At 40.5% G+C, this 14,788-nt stretch overlaps 2 protein-coding genes across 6 annotated transcripts in view; both read right to left on the reverse strand.

Annotated features, from left to right (window-relative positions):
* Positions 1-1,477: 1,477 nt before the first annotated feature.
* On the reverse strand, positions 1,478-5,184 carry LOC135267289 (carboxypeptidase N subunit 2-like). Of its 2 annotated transcripts, none has more exons than XM_064359578.1 (3): positions 5,027-5,184; positions 4,271-4,678; positions 1,478-4,218 (listed from the first exon to the last, which is right to left on the reverse strand). In XM_064359578.1, exons 2-3 carry the CDS (start codon positions 4,645-4,647, stop codon positions 2,379-2,381), a joined length of 2,217 nt encoding a protein of 738 aa, XP_064215648.1. In that variant the 5' UTR covers positions 4,648-4,678; positions 5,027-5,184; the 3' UTR covers positions 1,478-2,378. The 2 variants fall into 2 exon arrangements, with proteins under 2 accessions (XP_064215648.1, XP_064215649.1); XM_064359579.1 differs by lacking the exon at positions 5,027-5,184 and adding an exon at positions 4,742-4,916.
* Positions 5,185-6,955: 1,771 nt separating this feature from the next.
* The window catches only part of LOC655571 (chondroadherin), a 79,662-nt gene continuing 71,829 nt past the window's right edge, over positions 6,956-14,788 (reverse strand). For 3 of the 4 annotated variants that reach the window (XM_064359580.1, XM_008192615.3, XM_064359581.1), the window contains exon 3: positions 6,956-9,245. In XM_064359580.1, the coding sequence (XP_064215650.1) occupies positions 7,497-9,218 (1,722 nt within the window). In that variant the 5' untranslated portion in view covers positions 9,219-9,245 and the 3' untranslated portion in view covers positions 6,956-7,496. Of the gene's footprint in view, positions 9,246-14,356; positions 14,373-14,788 lie in introns of those variants that run through there. The other variant, XM_064359582.1, reaches the window with a different exon arrangement.

Consider the following 14,788-nt stretch of genomic DNA (forward strand, 5'->3'; position numbering starts at 1 on the left):
CTGAAGTATTTCTAAAGTATCACTTGACATTATAATTTAGCATTTCTCCATTTCTGGAAAATAAATACCAAGTAATTGTTTCATTTAAACATAGATATTACTATATAGTTATAAAACTAGTGAAAATAATTAGTCTCCCTATACTAATTTTTGTTTAGCTATTATTTTGTTTTATATTAATTTTAGTTACGTACTTATTTGGCAAAATGTATTTTTTACATCGTACAAAATAAGTAATTTGGACGATGATAATATTTATGTGGACGGTTCGTTTTCAAAAACGTAATTTAAGGACAATTTCGAAATTCTACCTGAACGCCTACTTTTATTTTTAGCTAGGTGCCTTTAGGCTACAGTCTAGTTATCTATTAATATTTGGTAAAAGTTAAATGTGCGAGAATGTAAATGGTGGAGAGCATTAGGGCAAAATGTAGCTTCTCTTGAATTTATGTGGTCGGAGCAATGAATCCTCTCCACCTCTATTAACTAAATTAAAAAGAATAACAATGAAACACTTGAAGTTTTATCGTTCTTCGGCTAAAACAGTTTAGAAGTGAACATTTTTCCCGATTCCCGAAATCCATTCGGCCTTCGTTTCCGCTATCTGGACAGCTTGTCAATTCTGAGATAAGGCCAGGTATTTTAAAGTACTTTGCATCCCCGGCTGCAATTACTACCTGGTTATTGTGCCGTCCAGCACCCTGTTTAGTATTGGCACAACCCCAGTCGTGCGAACATCTCGAAGGTAAGCCCTTTTATTATTTTTGTCTTATAATTAACTCCCCCGAATTCAGATGGTGTTAACAAAGCGAACCCTTGCCTTTGCGACTTTGGTCCTAATTTCGTCCGTCGCAACAAGCCCCACGGAAAATCCCACCAAGAAGGATGACAGAACTGAAGTAGCGGGTCTTAACTGGTCATTTTATAAGTTTGCGGCAATTAGCGCCGTGGTATTAGTGGCCGGAGTTGGGTTTGCCGGTCTCTTGTCCCTTCTGTTATTACCGTTTACTCATAATGTGTGCTTTCTGCTCGGAACTTGTGATACGCTAGATGTTTGGGAGCAATTTTCTCTCCCGCGGAAAGTCAACAAGAGGTCTATTGAATACCTGGAGCCGATGATCACCACTCTCGCAAACGCTTACGAGAAATACGCAGACAAGGATGTAAAAAAAAAGTCCAGGAAACTCAGATCTTGAAAACGATTGCTTTCTCTATACAAATTGTTCCACTGGCTATTAATATTATACGAATTGCGACTGTTGTGTATTATTTAGTGATCCAATTGTTCAAGTTAGTGAGGGATTTTCTTGTTTTAGCTAGGAATTGGTACGGTTAAGATTGTAACTTTTCAAGTATCGAATAAATAAAATTATGAACGATTACTAAGTGTATTCTTTCCGATTGATTTCACTCAATTCGCTCAACTGTGCTATTATTTAATTATAGGGGAAGGAAGAAGGGAAATGAAAGACGACGCTTGAAAAAGGTACGTTTTAATACTGTGACAAATTACAACAATCTAATTACGCAATTGCAGTACAAAAATAAAACAAGATGCACTTATCAACTACAATAGGAAAAAAGGGACGCGTCTACCATGTAAATAAATTCATAAAATCAGCCTACAATTTCCTTGTTAAGATAATATGAAAATTGTCGTGTTGACATCATCTCGTTAAATTTTTCGAAAATTAGTTTCGGTCCATCCTGTAGGTGTCCCTGTTATCGGCGAGTAGGTGGTTGGGTTTAAGGGGCGCGTGTTCTAATTAGGAGAGGCAGAAGGGCCGAAACAAGGGCTGTTCACGTTCCACTTGCAATTACAGGAACTGCTGGAAACCCGCCCTCTATGACAGGGTAAGAGGTGGTCGTGGCCATTTTCGAGTTATAGCCGGTATAGCATTACATATTCCCTTTACTAAAAGGAGTTCAATTTAAAAATCGCCTTGGGCAACGAACATAATTCGAAGGGTCATAGAAAAAAAGATCGTAGTGCACGCACCAATTTGCATAGTTATTGTGATACGGAGGGGATCACACAAATAGGTGCGCAAAACAACCACGTTTATTATAAATGAATAGTTTATTAGCATAGAAAATAACAGCCACACCCAGTTAAATACAAAATCAACAAAAAACAGTCTTGAAAAAACGCAGTTCTCCGATTAACACGTCTACGTAATTAAACAAATACCTTTCACACTTATTGTTTACATCTCTATAATTGTTTTCTATGAAATTGCTGACTCGTGATTAACACAATTAACGGAAGTTTATTATTACGTCTTGGAGAAAACCAGCCTCTGTTGGCTAAACCTTGGGCACTATTAAGGAACGATTGGATGTATCACAACTAAACTACAGGAAAAAATCTCTCGCGTTTAATTATTTTTGTCGGGGGTTGTTCTGGGCGTTCGCCGCTTCTTCGTAAAAACAAAGGCAATTCCGACGATCGTCATTAGGGTGATATAGACAGCGGCAGCGCTGATGGCGGCCGCGGCCCAAGTGTTGGGCTCTAATTCCGATCTACGGTAATTCAGATCAGCGGCACGTGGAGACCTTTGCAAAACAGGGAGTTGCTCGCATCCCGATTCGCGCACATATTTGGCCCACGTACGGTTGGTGGAGGTTAGAACCCTTTGCGGCTTGATGAAGGGTCTGCGGCCGCGAACCGTTTTGGTGATAATGGGCAAAGGCTGCGAGGTGTCGTAATTGCACACAAGCAGTTTTTTGCGCTTGTTGGTTTTGCCCACCGTCACGTGCTCGGCTGCGATGGTTGAGCCCTCCAAAATGCCGAGACTGCCCTTTTCCAAATTGGCCCAATCCCATAATTCGGCAACGGTGCAGTCGCACCTCCAGGGATTGCCGATTAGTTTTAGTTTTTCCACGTTGGGATTTAAATAGATTGTCTTCGGAGAGAATGAGGATAATTTATTGTGCCTCAAATCGAGCACTTTTAGTTTAGGTAGTAATTCAAGGAATTGTAAATTATCGGCTGAGGAGAAATGGTTTCCGCTTAAAATCAATGTGGTGATATTTCTAGTCCAATAGAACGCATCCGGTGGCAGGAACGTCAAATTACAATTGCTCAGATCTAAAGTTAGCAGTCTTGATAATTGTCGAGGTAAAAGAGGGCCTGATTTCGATACTTGGAGCGGATTTCCGGCCAATTGTAGTTCGGTTAAATCGGTGTATGTCAAGTTATTGAAGAATAACGTTGCGTTGATCGATCGTCTTAAGCCGCAAGAATTTAATTCTAAACTTTCGAGTCTAGTTAAGTTGCCAAAAAGACCGGCCTCTAAGTTATTCAAGTCGTTTCCGGAAAGTACTAATCGTTTCATATTTGTCATTTTTGAGAATGACGTCGGGGCTATGTATGATAAATTACTGTAACCCATATTTAAGTATTCTAATTTATCGAGAGGCGTCAATAATTTGACGAATGCGTCATTGAGAGGATTATGGGAAATATCGAGTTCTTGTAGACTTTTGAAGTTACGGAAAGTATCCGGTAGACGAGTTAATCCACAATTACTTAAAGAGAGTCGCTCTAGATTTGATAATGGAGCCAAAGCAACCAATAAGTCGGACGCGAATAGGGAATTTCCTGATAGGAACAAACTACGAATTTTCGTCGCGTTCACGAAAGCATCTTCCGATAGAGGCAATGTTAAATTGCAGAAAGACAGATCTAGTGAGTCCAGTTGTTGGAGTTTGCCGACGGTTTGTGATACATCAAAATCGTTGAGCTCATTCTGGGCCAGAATTAGCGTCCTTAGATAAGTGTTGTTACGGAAGACAGATTCCGGCAAGTGACGAATTTGTGAATTCCGGAGATCGAGATACTCCAATCGGGGGAGATAATCGAGGACTGACGACCAATCAGTAGTAAGCATGTTAGCGCTTAATTCTAGATTTTTTAGATTTTCCAAAGAATTGAAGGCGTAATTTGCAATGTAAGTCAAATTGCAGCCGTTCATTTTCAGCGTTTCCAGACTAGACAAAGGCTCGAAGACTTTATTATCTATCACGCCTAAGGGATTTCCGGATAAGTCGAGCGTACTCAGTGCGGTAATATTGGCGAAGAAAAGTGGATTTAAATATTTTAGCCCGCAGTTGCTAATGTCCAAATAAAGCAATGACTTGATGGATAAAAAGATCCCATCGACCGGCTCTAGCGGATTCCCTTGAAGTTCTAAAGTGATAAAGCCCGGCGAATCACTGAAAATAACCTTCTGGAACCTCATCCACCCAATCATTCTCTGCTACTTACTCGAAGCAATCAGGCTCGACTCTGGTTATCATATTTCCCGAAAAATCGGCATCGATCAGGTAGTTAAGTCCTGCGAACGACTCCTTCTTCAGCTCAGTCATGAGATTGTCCGCGAGCTGCAACCGCCGCATTTTGATGTCGTGCGGAAACGGCCCGACGTCAGTTATTTGATTGTTGTTCAAGTCCAAGACGTAAACACTCAGACTCAACTCATCGTACGGTATCTCGGTTAGGTTGCTATCGGAACAATCCGTCACCCAATTGATCCGGAAGTAATGGCAATCGCAATCGTCCGGACATTCAAGTTCCGCCAACTGACCATTAAAACACAAACTGAGACCGATGCATAGAGCGTTTAATAAGACCACCAACTTCATCCTCGCAAATTCAGACGTGACGACAAACGTTCTGCAACAAACAATGGAAACCACCAACTATTATCTCCAATATCTCACGGGAATAACTATATACCCCTCGGTACCGCCTTTCAATTTTCACGCTACCCGTCTCGAACCTAGCTGTCAATTTTAGCAATTTGTGTAAAAATCCAGTCCTGACTCATACGGTCTAATTAAACTTCTGGATTTAACAGGTAATAACTTTGAAAATCGTGTGACGCGGTTTGCTGCGTGCGCACTTCGCTCAAAACCGGCGCATTGGACTAACCTCACAGAAAACAAACCCTGGATTTGGGTCTATGTTTTCTTATTTTTCTCTTATAAAAATTCATTTAGTGGAAAGGGAACAATGTCTTACCGGATACTGCACCAATATGCACTTCACAAAGCTCACCAAACGCATGACAACGCCACAAATGTTAACTGAGCTGAATAATGCACGAGCGTCGATCCATTTTGCAGGAGCAGCAGGAGTGGAAGCTTCGACATTCACGAAGGAACACGAAGTTATGCTTACACGATCACATCATTTATATGACAATGTAAATGGACACAAATTGAATTTGCCTTGTTTGGATTAGTAATTAGATGGGAGATATGCAGATAGTTGACGGACGTATTTTTTCCCAAGTGGGTTTAACGAGCCGAAACGCGGCAAGGGGTTTGACGCACGAGGAAAATAAGAAAGACAAAAATTAAAATCCGACTTGCCGCAGGCCGAATAATAATGATATTAATAAAGGAATGATTTTCTTTGTTACTTATTTATTCTGCAATGTTTTGTGTACGTGCTCGTAAGTTCCGAGTTCTTTGGTCACGTCAGAAAGTCTCCGAAGACTGGTAATTACGTATCTGCGTTCTTGAGCAATGCTGGATTTTTGCGTTGTGCCCTTATTCATTAATTAATTTTCAACAGAGAGATTATATATCAAACATCGATAATAGGCAGCCTCCTACTTATCCCGTTTTCTTTTCCGGCTCTCTTTGATGTATCTCTTCTTTTAAAAGCGGATACGTTTTGTGCATGAATTTCATAGTTAGTTTCACCTTTCGCGTTTAATTAACGTTACAAAAATAGTGACATTTCGTTTGGAGGCTGCGTTTTTTACGATTCCGCGCAAAATTATTTTAACAATGACTAAACTAGGAACTGGCGTTACTCCACTTTAAAGCGTGAATAAATGAGATTTCACGCTTGAAGAGCTAATGGTCAGTAAGGTTGTAGCATCATCAACCGGTCTACCTTGCTTTATCAGCTGATTTTGTCAAAGGTCGTTCACGTGTGATGTTCCTTATTCTTTCAGACTAAGCATAATTATGCTCACCTTGTTAGCATTCCTTATTAACATTTTTTACGTCTCCTAAGTACCCTACCAATTAAAATTAATTCCGAAACACCTTTTCGTTTATTTTTAGGAGTCCCGTGGGTAATTCCTTACTTAACATTAAATGTAATTAAAAAGTGAATTCAATTTAGAGCGCTTAATTGCTAAAGAAACGCCAAACACAAACAGGAGCGCCTTCTAATAAGAAGAAAACTGACTTATTAGCCACGCCAGAAAACCGCTCGTGTTCTAGAATAAAAATCGGCGATATTTCGATTGTGACAGTGATTGCGGATGTCGCGTAATTTGTTGGAAGGTCGTTTACATGCGACAATGGTAAATAATGAGTGGTTTCGCAACGGATTTTTGATTCCGTTGGCTTAAATAATACAGTCAGCGAGGGTTAAATTAGGCTATTGTGGTAGTTATTTTTTTAAGAGAGTGGCGGAAGCGGCAGAAAAGAAGAATAAACATACATATGCAAGACTCCTTTTCCGGCTTCATCAATATGCGAATGGATGGTTGTTAAACAAAGGCATGAATGTGCGGTCGATACAACAATTTACATTTCCAGCAGCTCTTAGTGTTTGACAATTTTCGTGATGAAACTGGAGTGACCTCATAAAAAAGAGTGCAAGAAAGTGAAAGTGGCATCCCTTTGATCTAGATGGAAATGACAATTGTTTAATTAAGCAGCAGGTTTACTAAATAGTACTAGATGCTGCTGAATATGCATGAAGTTGGGAAGAACATTGTTTTCACCTGTCTACAATCGTGATACTTGGAAATAATTTAATGTGGGGTCTGATCGATAACTGAAGTCGGGATGAAGTGTTATCTGTGTGAGAGTGTGTGCCGGTGGAAGAAAGGAAAATAATGAGAGAGGTGTTTTCGTAATTGTTTATTTCTTATAATTTAATAAACATTATGTAACGTATGGAGGAGGAAGTAAATAGTAGTAGTCATAATTAAGAACAGGTATTATTGTGAACAAATGTACACATGACAATATTTTGATTTTGTTAAATCTATATATGTAGTAAAATATTTTACTGCGTGTGTAAAGGTTCCTAAAGTAAATTGTGTTAGAACAGCTATACATGGTCCAGTACCGCGGTTGACAGCATGAAAGATCAGAAGAAAAATGAAGAGTAGTCAAATGCAATAAGATATTGCAGTCGGTTCGGATAATCTTTATTGCTTTAGTTTGTCACAACTTTACACATCATCATTAATTTAAAGCTATTTGACACATTTTGGAGTAGCAAAAACGGACACTTTAAAAACGAATCAGTCTTTTTGAATCTGTACTGAGTTGAATGTGAATCGAGCTCGATGAAAAGCTCCTGGCAGAGCGTTTTGTATCCAGACCGAGTCGAGCTCTTGGCATATAACATATGATACACGTGTTCTATAAAATATAAATGCAGGCGCACTCGCCAAATTTCTATACCCGAATTTTAGGAAGAACCTAGCGATCCGCACAAACAGATCACACTGGAGTTACACGTAGACGATATGAGGCCTCGTCTTGTTGTTTAAATCTAAATGTTCATAAATGTTCATATTGCCGGCACAGTCCGCGCTGTAGGGGTCCCAGGAGGGCAACGTGCGGTAGTCGTGATGTATGAGAGGTGGCGCGATCATGCACTTATCTGTCCTTATGTTCTCGAAAGGTTCACTCCTTCCGTTCGAACAAGCTCCGACGCTTTTATTCCGACACCTGCTCTCGACTCCTGCAAGTTCCTTCTCCTTGGCACATGCCCTCTTTATCGGGCCCCAATACAACAAACCGCCGACTATAACGACTATAAATAGGGCCGTTAGTGTTGCCGAAACGGCTGCAATCCAGCTGACAGAACAGTCCACTTGGGACTCGGTCGCGTCTGCCAAGAGGACATCACTCAAAGGCTCCGGACCGGCACATCTTATATCCTCCAAGTCTACAACCAATTCCCCGGGACTTACACCTTCTTCTTCCTCCGACGTGTCGTTACCCAAATCAAACAGTCGTTTCGATTTTTGCTCTTGAATCAAATGCCAGAGCCACGACAAAGAACAGTTACACTCCAAAGGGTTTCCGGCTAATTTCAAAACACGTAACTGGTCTAAAGGGAAATGGGTCACTTCTATGTTTGTTAATCGGTTGTTACGTACAGACAAGTGAGTAACACGGGGATTGCCATGAAATAACCTTGTTGGTAATCTATCTACCGCTATGTTATCGTCAAGCCAAACTCTCTCAAGGTTTATGTTGTCGACGAATGCTCTCGTGTCTATCCTCTCGAGGATTTCTTGGCGATCTAATCTAAGGAAACGCAAATGGAAGAGTCCTTTAAAAGCGACCGGTGGGACGGTACTTATGAAATTACCGCTCAACTTTAATTTTGTTATGTTTGATAATTTCGTCAGTGACGGCGTTGGTATTACTGTAAAGTTATTATCACTTAGATCTAGATGGTCTAGAGCCAAAAGACCCGATAAAGACGATTGATGTATCTCATTGATAAGATTCTTTTGTAGCAGTAGAGTTCGTAATTCGGGAAGGGGCGGCATTTGATTTTCCTTGATAGATTTGATAAGGTTACTAGCAAGTGATACAAATCTCAGATTAAGAGTATCAGTCAATGCCCCCGTTGGTAACTCCAGAAAGAGATTATGGTCCAGAAGTAGTTCTTGTAAATGTTTAGCAGATTTAAAGATCCCTTCTTCTAAGTAAACCAGTCGATTTTGTGATAGTTTGAGTACTTGAAGGGAGTGCAATTCCCTAAAAGTCTCCGATTTGAGTTCTTCTAATTTATTGTGGCTGAGGTCAAGACTGGTGACAGCCCTGAGCCCTTTGAACGAATCCTTGGATATCTTCTCGATGTCATTTCTGCTGAGATTGAGTTGTTTGAGATTATGTTGCATATCAAAGTTTGACGATCCGAGATTTTTGATCTTGTTGGACGACAGATCAAGCGTTACTAGAAAGTTGTAGAATCGAAAAGTGAAGGAGACGTGTGTGATTTTGTTGTCGGAAAGGTCGATATGTCGTACTTCGGGGTTGAGCTGGATGGGGACGACTTCGAGAGCTGCTGAGCCACAAGAAGCGGTGAGAGTGTCGTCGTTGCAGTGGCACCTCGCAGGACAGATGGCTCCGTCGCTGGCAGATCCGATCGTCGCCAGCACCAGCATGGTAGGTAGCGTCTGCCACCACATGGGCCGGGTCTTCTCACCCCCCATGCCAGGCTCGACGCTCCGTCATGGGATCTGAAACAACAAGTCGAGTTAGTGCATGTCATCAACGACGAGCCTCGTTTTGATGCCGTTGCCAGGAGACGCGTAATGTCCTCCCCGCCCTTATCCGTTCCGGTCACGGGAATTAAGACAAATGACTATACAAAAACCAGGAGATACTGCATACTTGATAAGGATTTGATGGCGGCGCATCTAGCGGACGAAGAAATTGATTATCAGCAGGCCCGGAGCGGCCCCAACGAGCCAATCTACTTGATAAATTCCCTGAAAAATTGCTCCGGACCGGAGTCACTGTTTTCGCAATACTGGGTCAATTTTACGGGAATGCGGCCCTGGCTGCCGTTCGGTAACGTTGCAGCAATTAAAATAAGTGACTCAAACTGTAATATAGCAATTTCAGGAAATTACTTCCACTTGACTCGGATTGAACATAGGCGGAAGAAAAACGACGCTCCTACGAAAAGTCTGCATTGATGACTTTTTGGATGAAGAAGTGGCGCCATTCATCTTAGCCGTCAGTTTCCTGAATTGTCACGTAATAACCTACAAGTAGTCATAATGATGTTTGCTACCGATCGGCAAAACCGTCTCGGGAAATATAATGGCGTATAAACATTTCATGAGATCGGAACGTCGATTTCAAGTTTCCCGTGTAACTAAAATATATGGCTTAATCGAGCGGGTTCATCGCGTTCATCTCCTTCATCCATTCGTCAAGCTTCATCTAGCCCAGATAAACTAGCACTCGCCGAAAATATGAATTATGATTCTACTTCAGACCGACGAAAAATCCTTACGATTTTTCATTTCTCCTTTCGCTTATATATTCTTTTCCAATTTATTTTCCCTTATACTATCTATCATTAGCCACATAAAACACATTGATATACGATTTAAGAACACGCTCCGCTATTTCATAATAAATCTGCCAATATTAAAACCAAACAACCCGACCGCTTCCTTCAGCCATTCTCAAAAATACCCCATGCTTCAATTCCCAAATGTAATTGAAAATGAATAGATTACGATAAAATCATTGAAGTGATAAGAAAAAAACGTAATTGTGTGAGCACAGGGTTTGCTTGCTCGTCCTGGTCTTCCGAGCCTCCCCGCCGTGTGTCTTTATTAGGCCTACGCATCGCAAAGTATTGTAAATACACCGCGGCAAGACGGAATATATGAAATATCGAAGGAATGCCTTATGTTAAATCGTCGAGGGGCACACCGAATCTTTTCAGAGTTGGAGATTGAAAGAAAGTTGTTTGAAAGTGACGAGAAAATTGAGCTTGGGACGAGTTTTTGATCGTAGGCAACATTAGCCACTAGAGAGCTATTCGTTACAGCTGGGTCATCACGTTTTCTGTCTACGAATTCACCATTTTTTTCAACACTGAGAAAACTCGCACGCATTATCTCCCTTCAACCATACCATTTCGCTACATTACAACTTCACTAATTACCGAAATAAAACAATTTTTAACGCAATCAAAGCACTAACAACAGGGATTTTGCTCCCGAGTTGGCTCAAGCATACGCAAATGTTGCCCCAATTTACATATTTAATTCAGTTAATATAAGGGGAAGACGGAGCACGGTTTTATTTAAATCGGGCAGAGACCAGTTCTTGCCGTTTTTGCTAATCTGTGATTAATAGCAATAGTGATTGATTGCATAGACAAAAGAAAAGCCGATTTGTCACTATTATCGACGCGTTAACTTAGCCGAAAATTATAAAATGTTTTCCCGGCTCAGTCAATTAATTTTCGCAGCACTAAAGCTAGAAAATTTCTGGTGTGGAGGGAGGATTTACCCAAAGAATCCTATTTTTGGCGGGCTAGTGTGCTTGTTGAGTACTAAACAGGTGGAATCGTGTTTGATATCGATTTAATTATCGTGAAAGTTCACCCATCTCTAGTGATTTCTAGGACAACTAGTTATATACCCGTCAGCTGCACCGATTTAAATTGAATTGTACTTATTCGTAGTGAAGAGAATTTGAATTTGATGGTGGTTAAAAATGTTTTAAAAGCTAGTAGATTCTATTCAACATTAATTTTCTCAAAGGATACACAACAATTGAGAATAGAAATTGAATATATAGTCGAGTTAACACGTTTTATCAGCAACTTAGACTGTGATTTGCTGAATTATGGCGCATAACTTATAGTCACAGTCTAATTTTAGCGGTGTAATAATAGTTGGCCATTAGCTTAGCCATGCATATGGTTACTGCTAACTGAATACTATAGAAAATGAGTGGCCGGAAGGATGGTGTAAGAAGTTAATGAGATAATAGATTTTCCAGTGAAATTTCCAGGGAAATAGCAGCTAAATTGCGGAAAAACGGGCTCGAGAAATTATATTCAAAGTATGGGTGCGCGTTTTTTCGTCTCAATTTTGCGAAAAATTTGTGTTTGATGTCCTTGGTGGTAAAATTATTTGTGGTTTGTGAAATGTTTGCGGTTGTTGTAATGTAGACAATATCGGGTGATCGTTAGTCCGAGTATCGGTTTGGTGTAATTCGGCGCGTAATTCTGCGGCCGGTTGTCCTTCCGGGTGGAAGTATCAGTAGTTTCCTCGTCCCTGATGGATGCCATGCCAGTCTCGAAACTGCTAAGTCGGAAGGCCGGCAAGCCTTTAAAGCTCCAGACAAATCGTTGTTTTATAGCGGAGCTCGCGTTAATTCCATTTGAAGGATGTGCGCCATAAATCCGGATAATTGTTATCAGAAAGAAAAAACGCTGTTAATTCCGGGACATGGCCTCCGCTCCAATTCCAAAACCGATAGTTTTCTTCCCCAACTTGGTATCTGTTCTGTCTATTCATTACCCGTCGTTATCTGGGATTAGTCGCGGCTGCGATTAATTGCACGCACCCTTTCTGTCTCCTGCCTTCTTATCGAACCAATGTATTCACATTCCACTGACGATACTTTTTGCCGGATTCGCACATCCGCCATCGGGGATACCCGACACTTAATGCACGCTTAACGACTTTATTGACCTCACCCTCTTTCCACACTTACACGGCCATGCAATGTCGATATTACCGAAACTAAACAAAATGAAAGTGAATGAAACTGGACTGGACGTAATTGAATTCATTCAAAACATAATTTCGAATCTTTCTACCAAACGCCCAATCTAATACAACGACCAACCGCACTCTTTCTGCTTTATTTTCACACAAGAACTCTATTGACCCGCGATCACGAGCTCCACTGCGAAAAACTGCACCTTGCAACGCTTTTTCTCTCCACTCAAAAAACATATTTACTACGTGCTGGGTTCCAAAGTTATGTCCTAAGACATAATAATAATTAACGCCAGTTTCACTGTCAAAGACATTCATTAATCAAAGATCGAGTATTTATTTATTAAAATAGAAAATAAGTACAATTCGCAACTTCTTGAAACACTGCTTCAAAAGAACTTGCAGTTCAGCAGGTTGCATGTGCGCAAATGACGTTCTACAAGACATGCCATATTGTTGAATGCAACTCAAGAGCAATATTTTAGAGTTCTTAAGGATTTATCTTTTTCCAAAAAAAGACATTCTCATTCAGAACCGGCACATTCTTGGTCTTCCTACATTATATGGTGTTGATGTTTTCATATTCTTGGTAATATTACGCTTTACGCGTGTAGCGGCTTCCCAAAAATGTCTTTTGGAATGGAATTATGAGCCATTTTAACGAGTAAAGTAACAATCAGCTTGACGTTTCGTTGGCAATTCGAAATGGGACCTAAATTTTTTCTTAATTTAATGGGCTTGTTGGGTTTCAAAATCTTCTAACCAAAAGAAGCGCATTAAAATTGATTCGAAATTGCTGGGCACGGTCAAGGCCAGGGGAAATTTAAATATTTGAAGTTAAAATTTTGAAGTTTTGGACGTGGCTGTATATTTATATAAAGTTTTGAGGGTCGGTTTGTGCCAAAGTTAGTCGTTCTTTGTGTTTTCCCAGTATTTTGTTATCGGTTGGGGTGCGCATTGCCGATTGGTTATTTTGTGTTGTTTCTTAATGCGGTTTTCGTTGATATTAAAAAGTGGGTGCATTGTTTTCTTTAGGGGTTTGAGTTTGGTCGCCTGCGTCCGGATAAAGCAAGCAAAAGGAGGACATAATGGTAGTCCTAATGCAATGTAATAATTTATCCGCGCTTGGGTCCGGCCATACCGGCCGACATTATTGGGCAATAGAAAACAGTTTAGTGGCGTCTTGTTTAGGTGGATTAATGCCGAATAAAAAACAAGACGTTGGTGAATCGTTCAAGCGAATGCTGAGCCTAACGACAAGCGGTTTAAGGAAGCCATTTCGTGGGAGATTTTCAGATTTTCAGCATTTCATCTGGCACCTTATCTCTTTTCCCGTTCATGAAAGAGTCGCCACTTAGGGTGCGGAATTGCTTTAGACGCAATTTACTATTATCCTGCGACCGATGCAATGGCCGGCCTCCACCCCCTGCTCGCTAACCCGGTCACGTGCCCTTAATTTGCCTGACTCGATTACTTTGTAAGCTACTTCGCAATTGCGTAAGTTTTAATTTGTCGGTTTCGAGTCCATAAATACGGCCTGCTGATCGACCGCCCCAGCTTTACCGACTCCAATTCGATTATTACCCCGACATTAACACTAAATACGCACAAACAACGCGGCGAAACTTATTAAAAGCTGCCATTATTTACGAACGAAATTTAAACAATCCACTTCAATCATCTGCTACACCATTGCCTTCTATATTATTATTTCCAATTACGCTGAGTGCATAATTTAATTACTTTTAAAAGTTTACTAAGTTATTAAACAGGGATTCCGAAAATACTCGGCCACAATTGCGATTTTTTAATTAATTAAGTACAAGCACCTCCGCCTACCACCTCATTTCTCAATTTACTAAATTCACTATATGCAGGTGCACGGAAACACCTCTAAGTAAATGGAATATAATTGGATATCTCAAGGGTTCCCCCTCACACTAACACAAAAAAACGAGACATCCCGAGGGACGTGCAACTATTTTCGTATGGGTGAGGTAAAGCCTCTCCGGTGCCTTGCGTTTATCTTACACCAAAACCATACACGCTCACATATTTCTTGCACTATAATTTTTTAACCATCCTCTTACCCTAATTTATAACCCTATTGTTTATTATCTCATTATGTTACGGCGCCGTCCTCGAGACGCTCCCCCAGCAACACCAAATCACCTTTTTAGCACAAAAACAATCCTGATAATTGAAGACGCTACAGCACAAACTTAACCAATGCTGTTTATTGAGCTAGCCCTTGTTTAAATATTTTTTCAGCCAATATTGTCTGAGAAATCACTGTTTTATTATCGTATGATAATGAGCCGCCTATATTGGTTTCCCGAGATAACGTTTCTCGATATTATAGTTTAAAGTGTTTGAACTTGGTGAATTAATTGAATATACGTTGCAATAAGACCGAATATTTGGTGAATATTCAGAGCATATCTGCAGTGGCAGCGGGAGAAAGATATTCTAACAAAACACCGAATGTAAGCCACTTCTTGGTCAGTTTGCACATCCTTTCC

Source organism: Tribolium castaneum, chromosome 10 (assembly GCF_031307605.1).
Source record: "Tribolium castaneum strain GA2 chromosome 10, icTriCast1.1, whole genome shotgun sequence".
In the NCBI taxonomy this organism is placed as follows: domain Eukaryota; kingdom Metazoa; phylum Arthropoda; class Insecta; order Coleoptera; family Tenebrionidae; genus Tribolium; species Tribolium castaneum.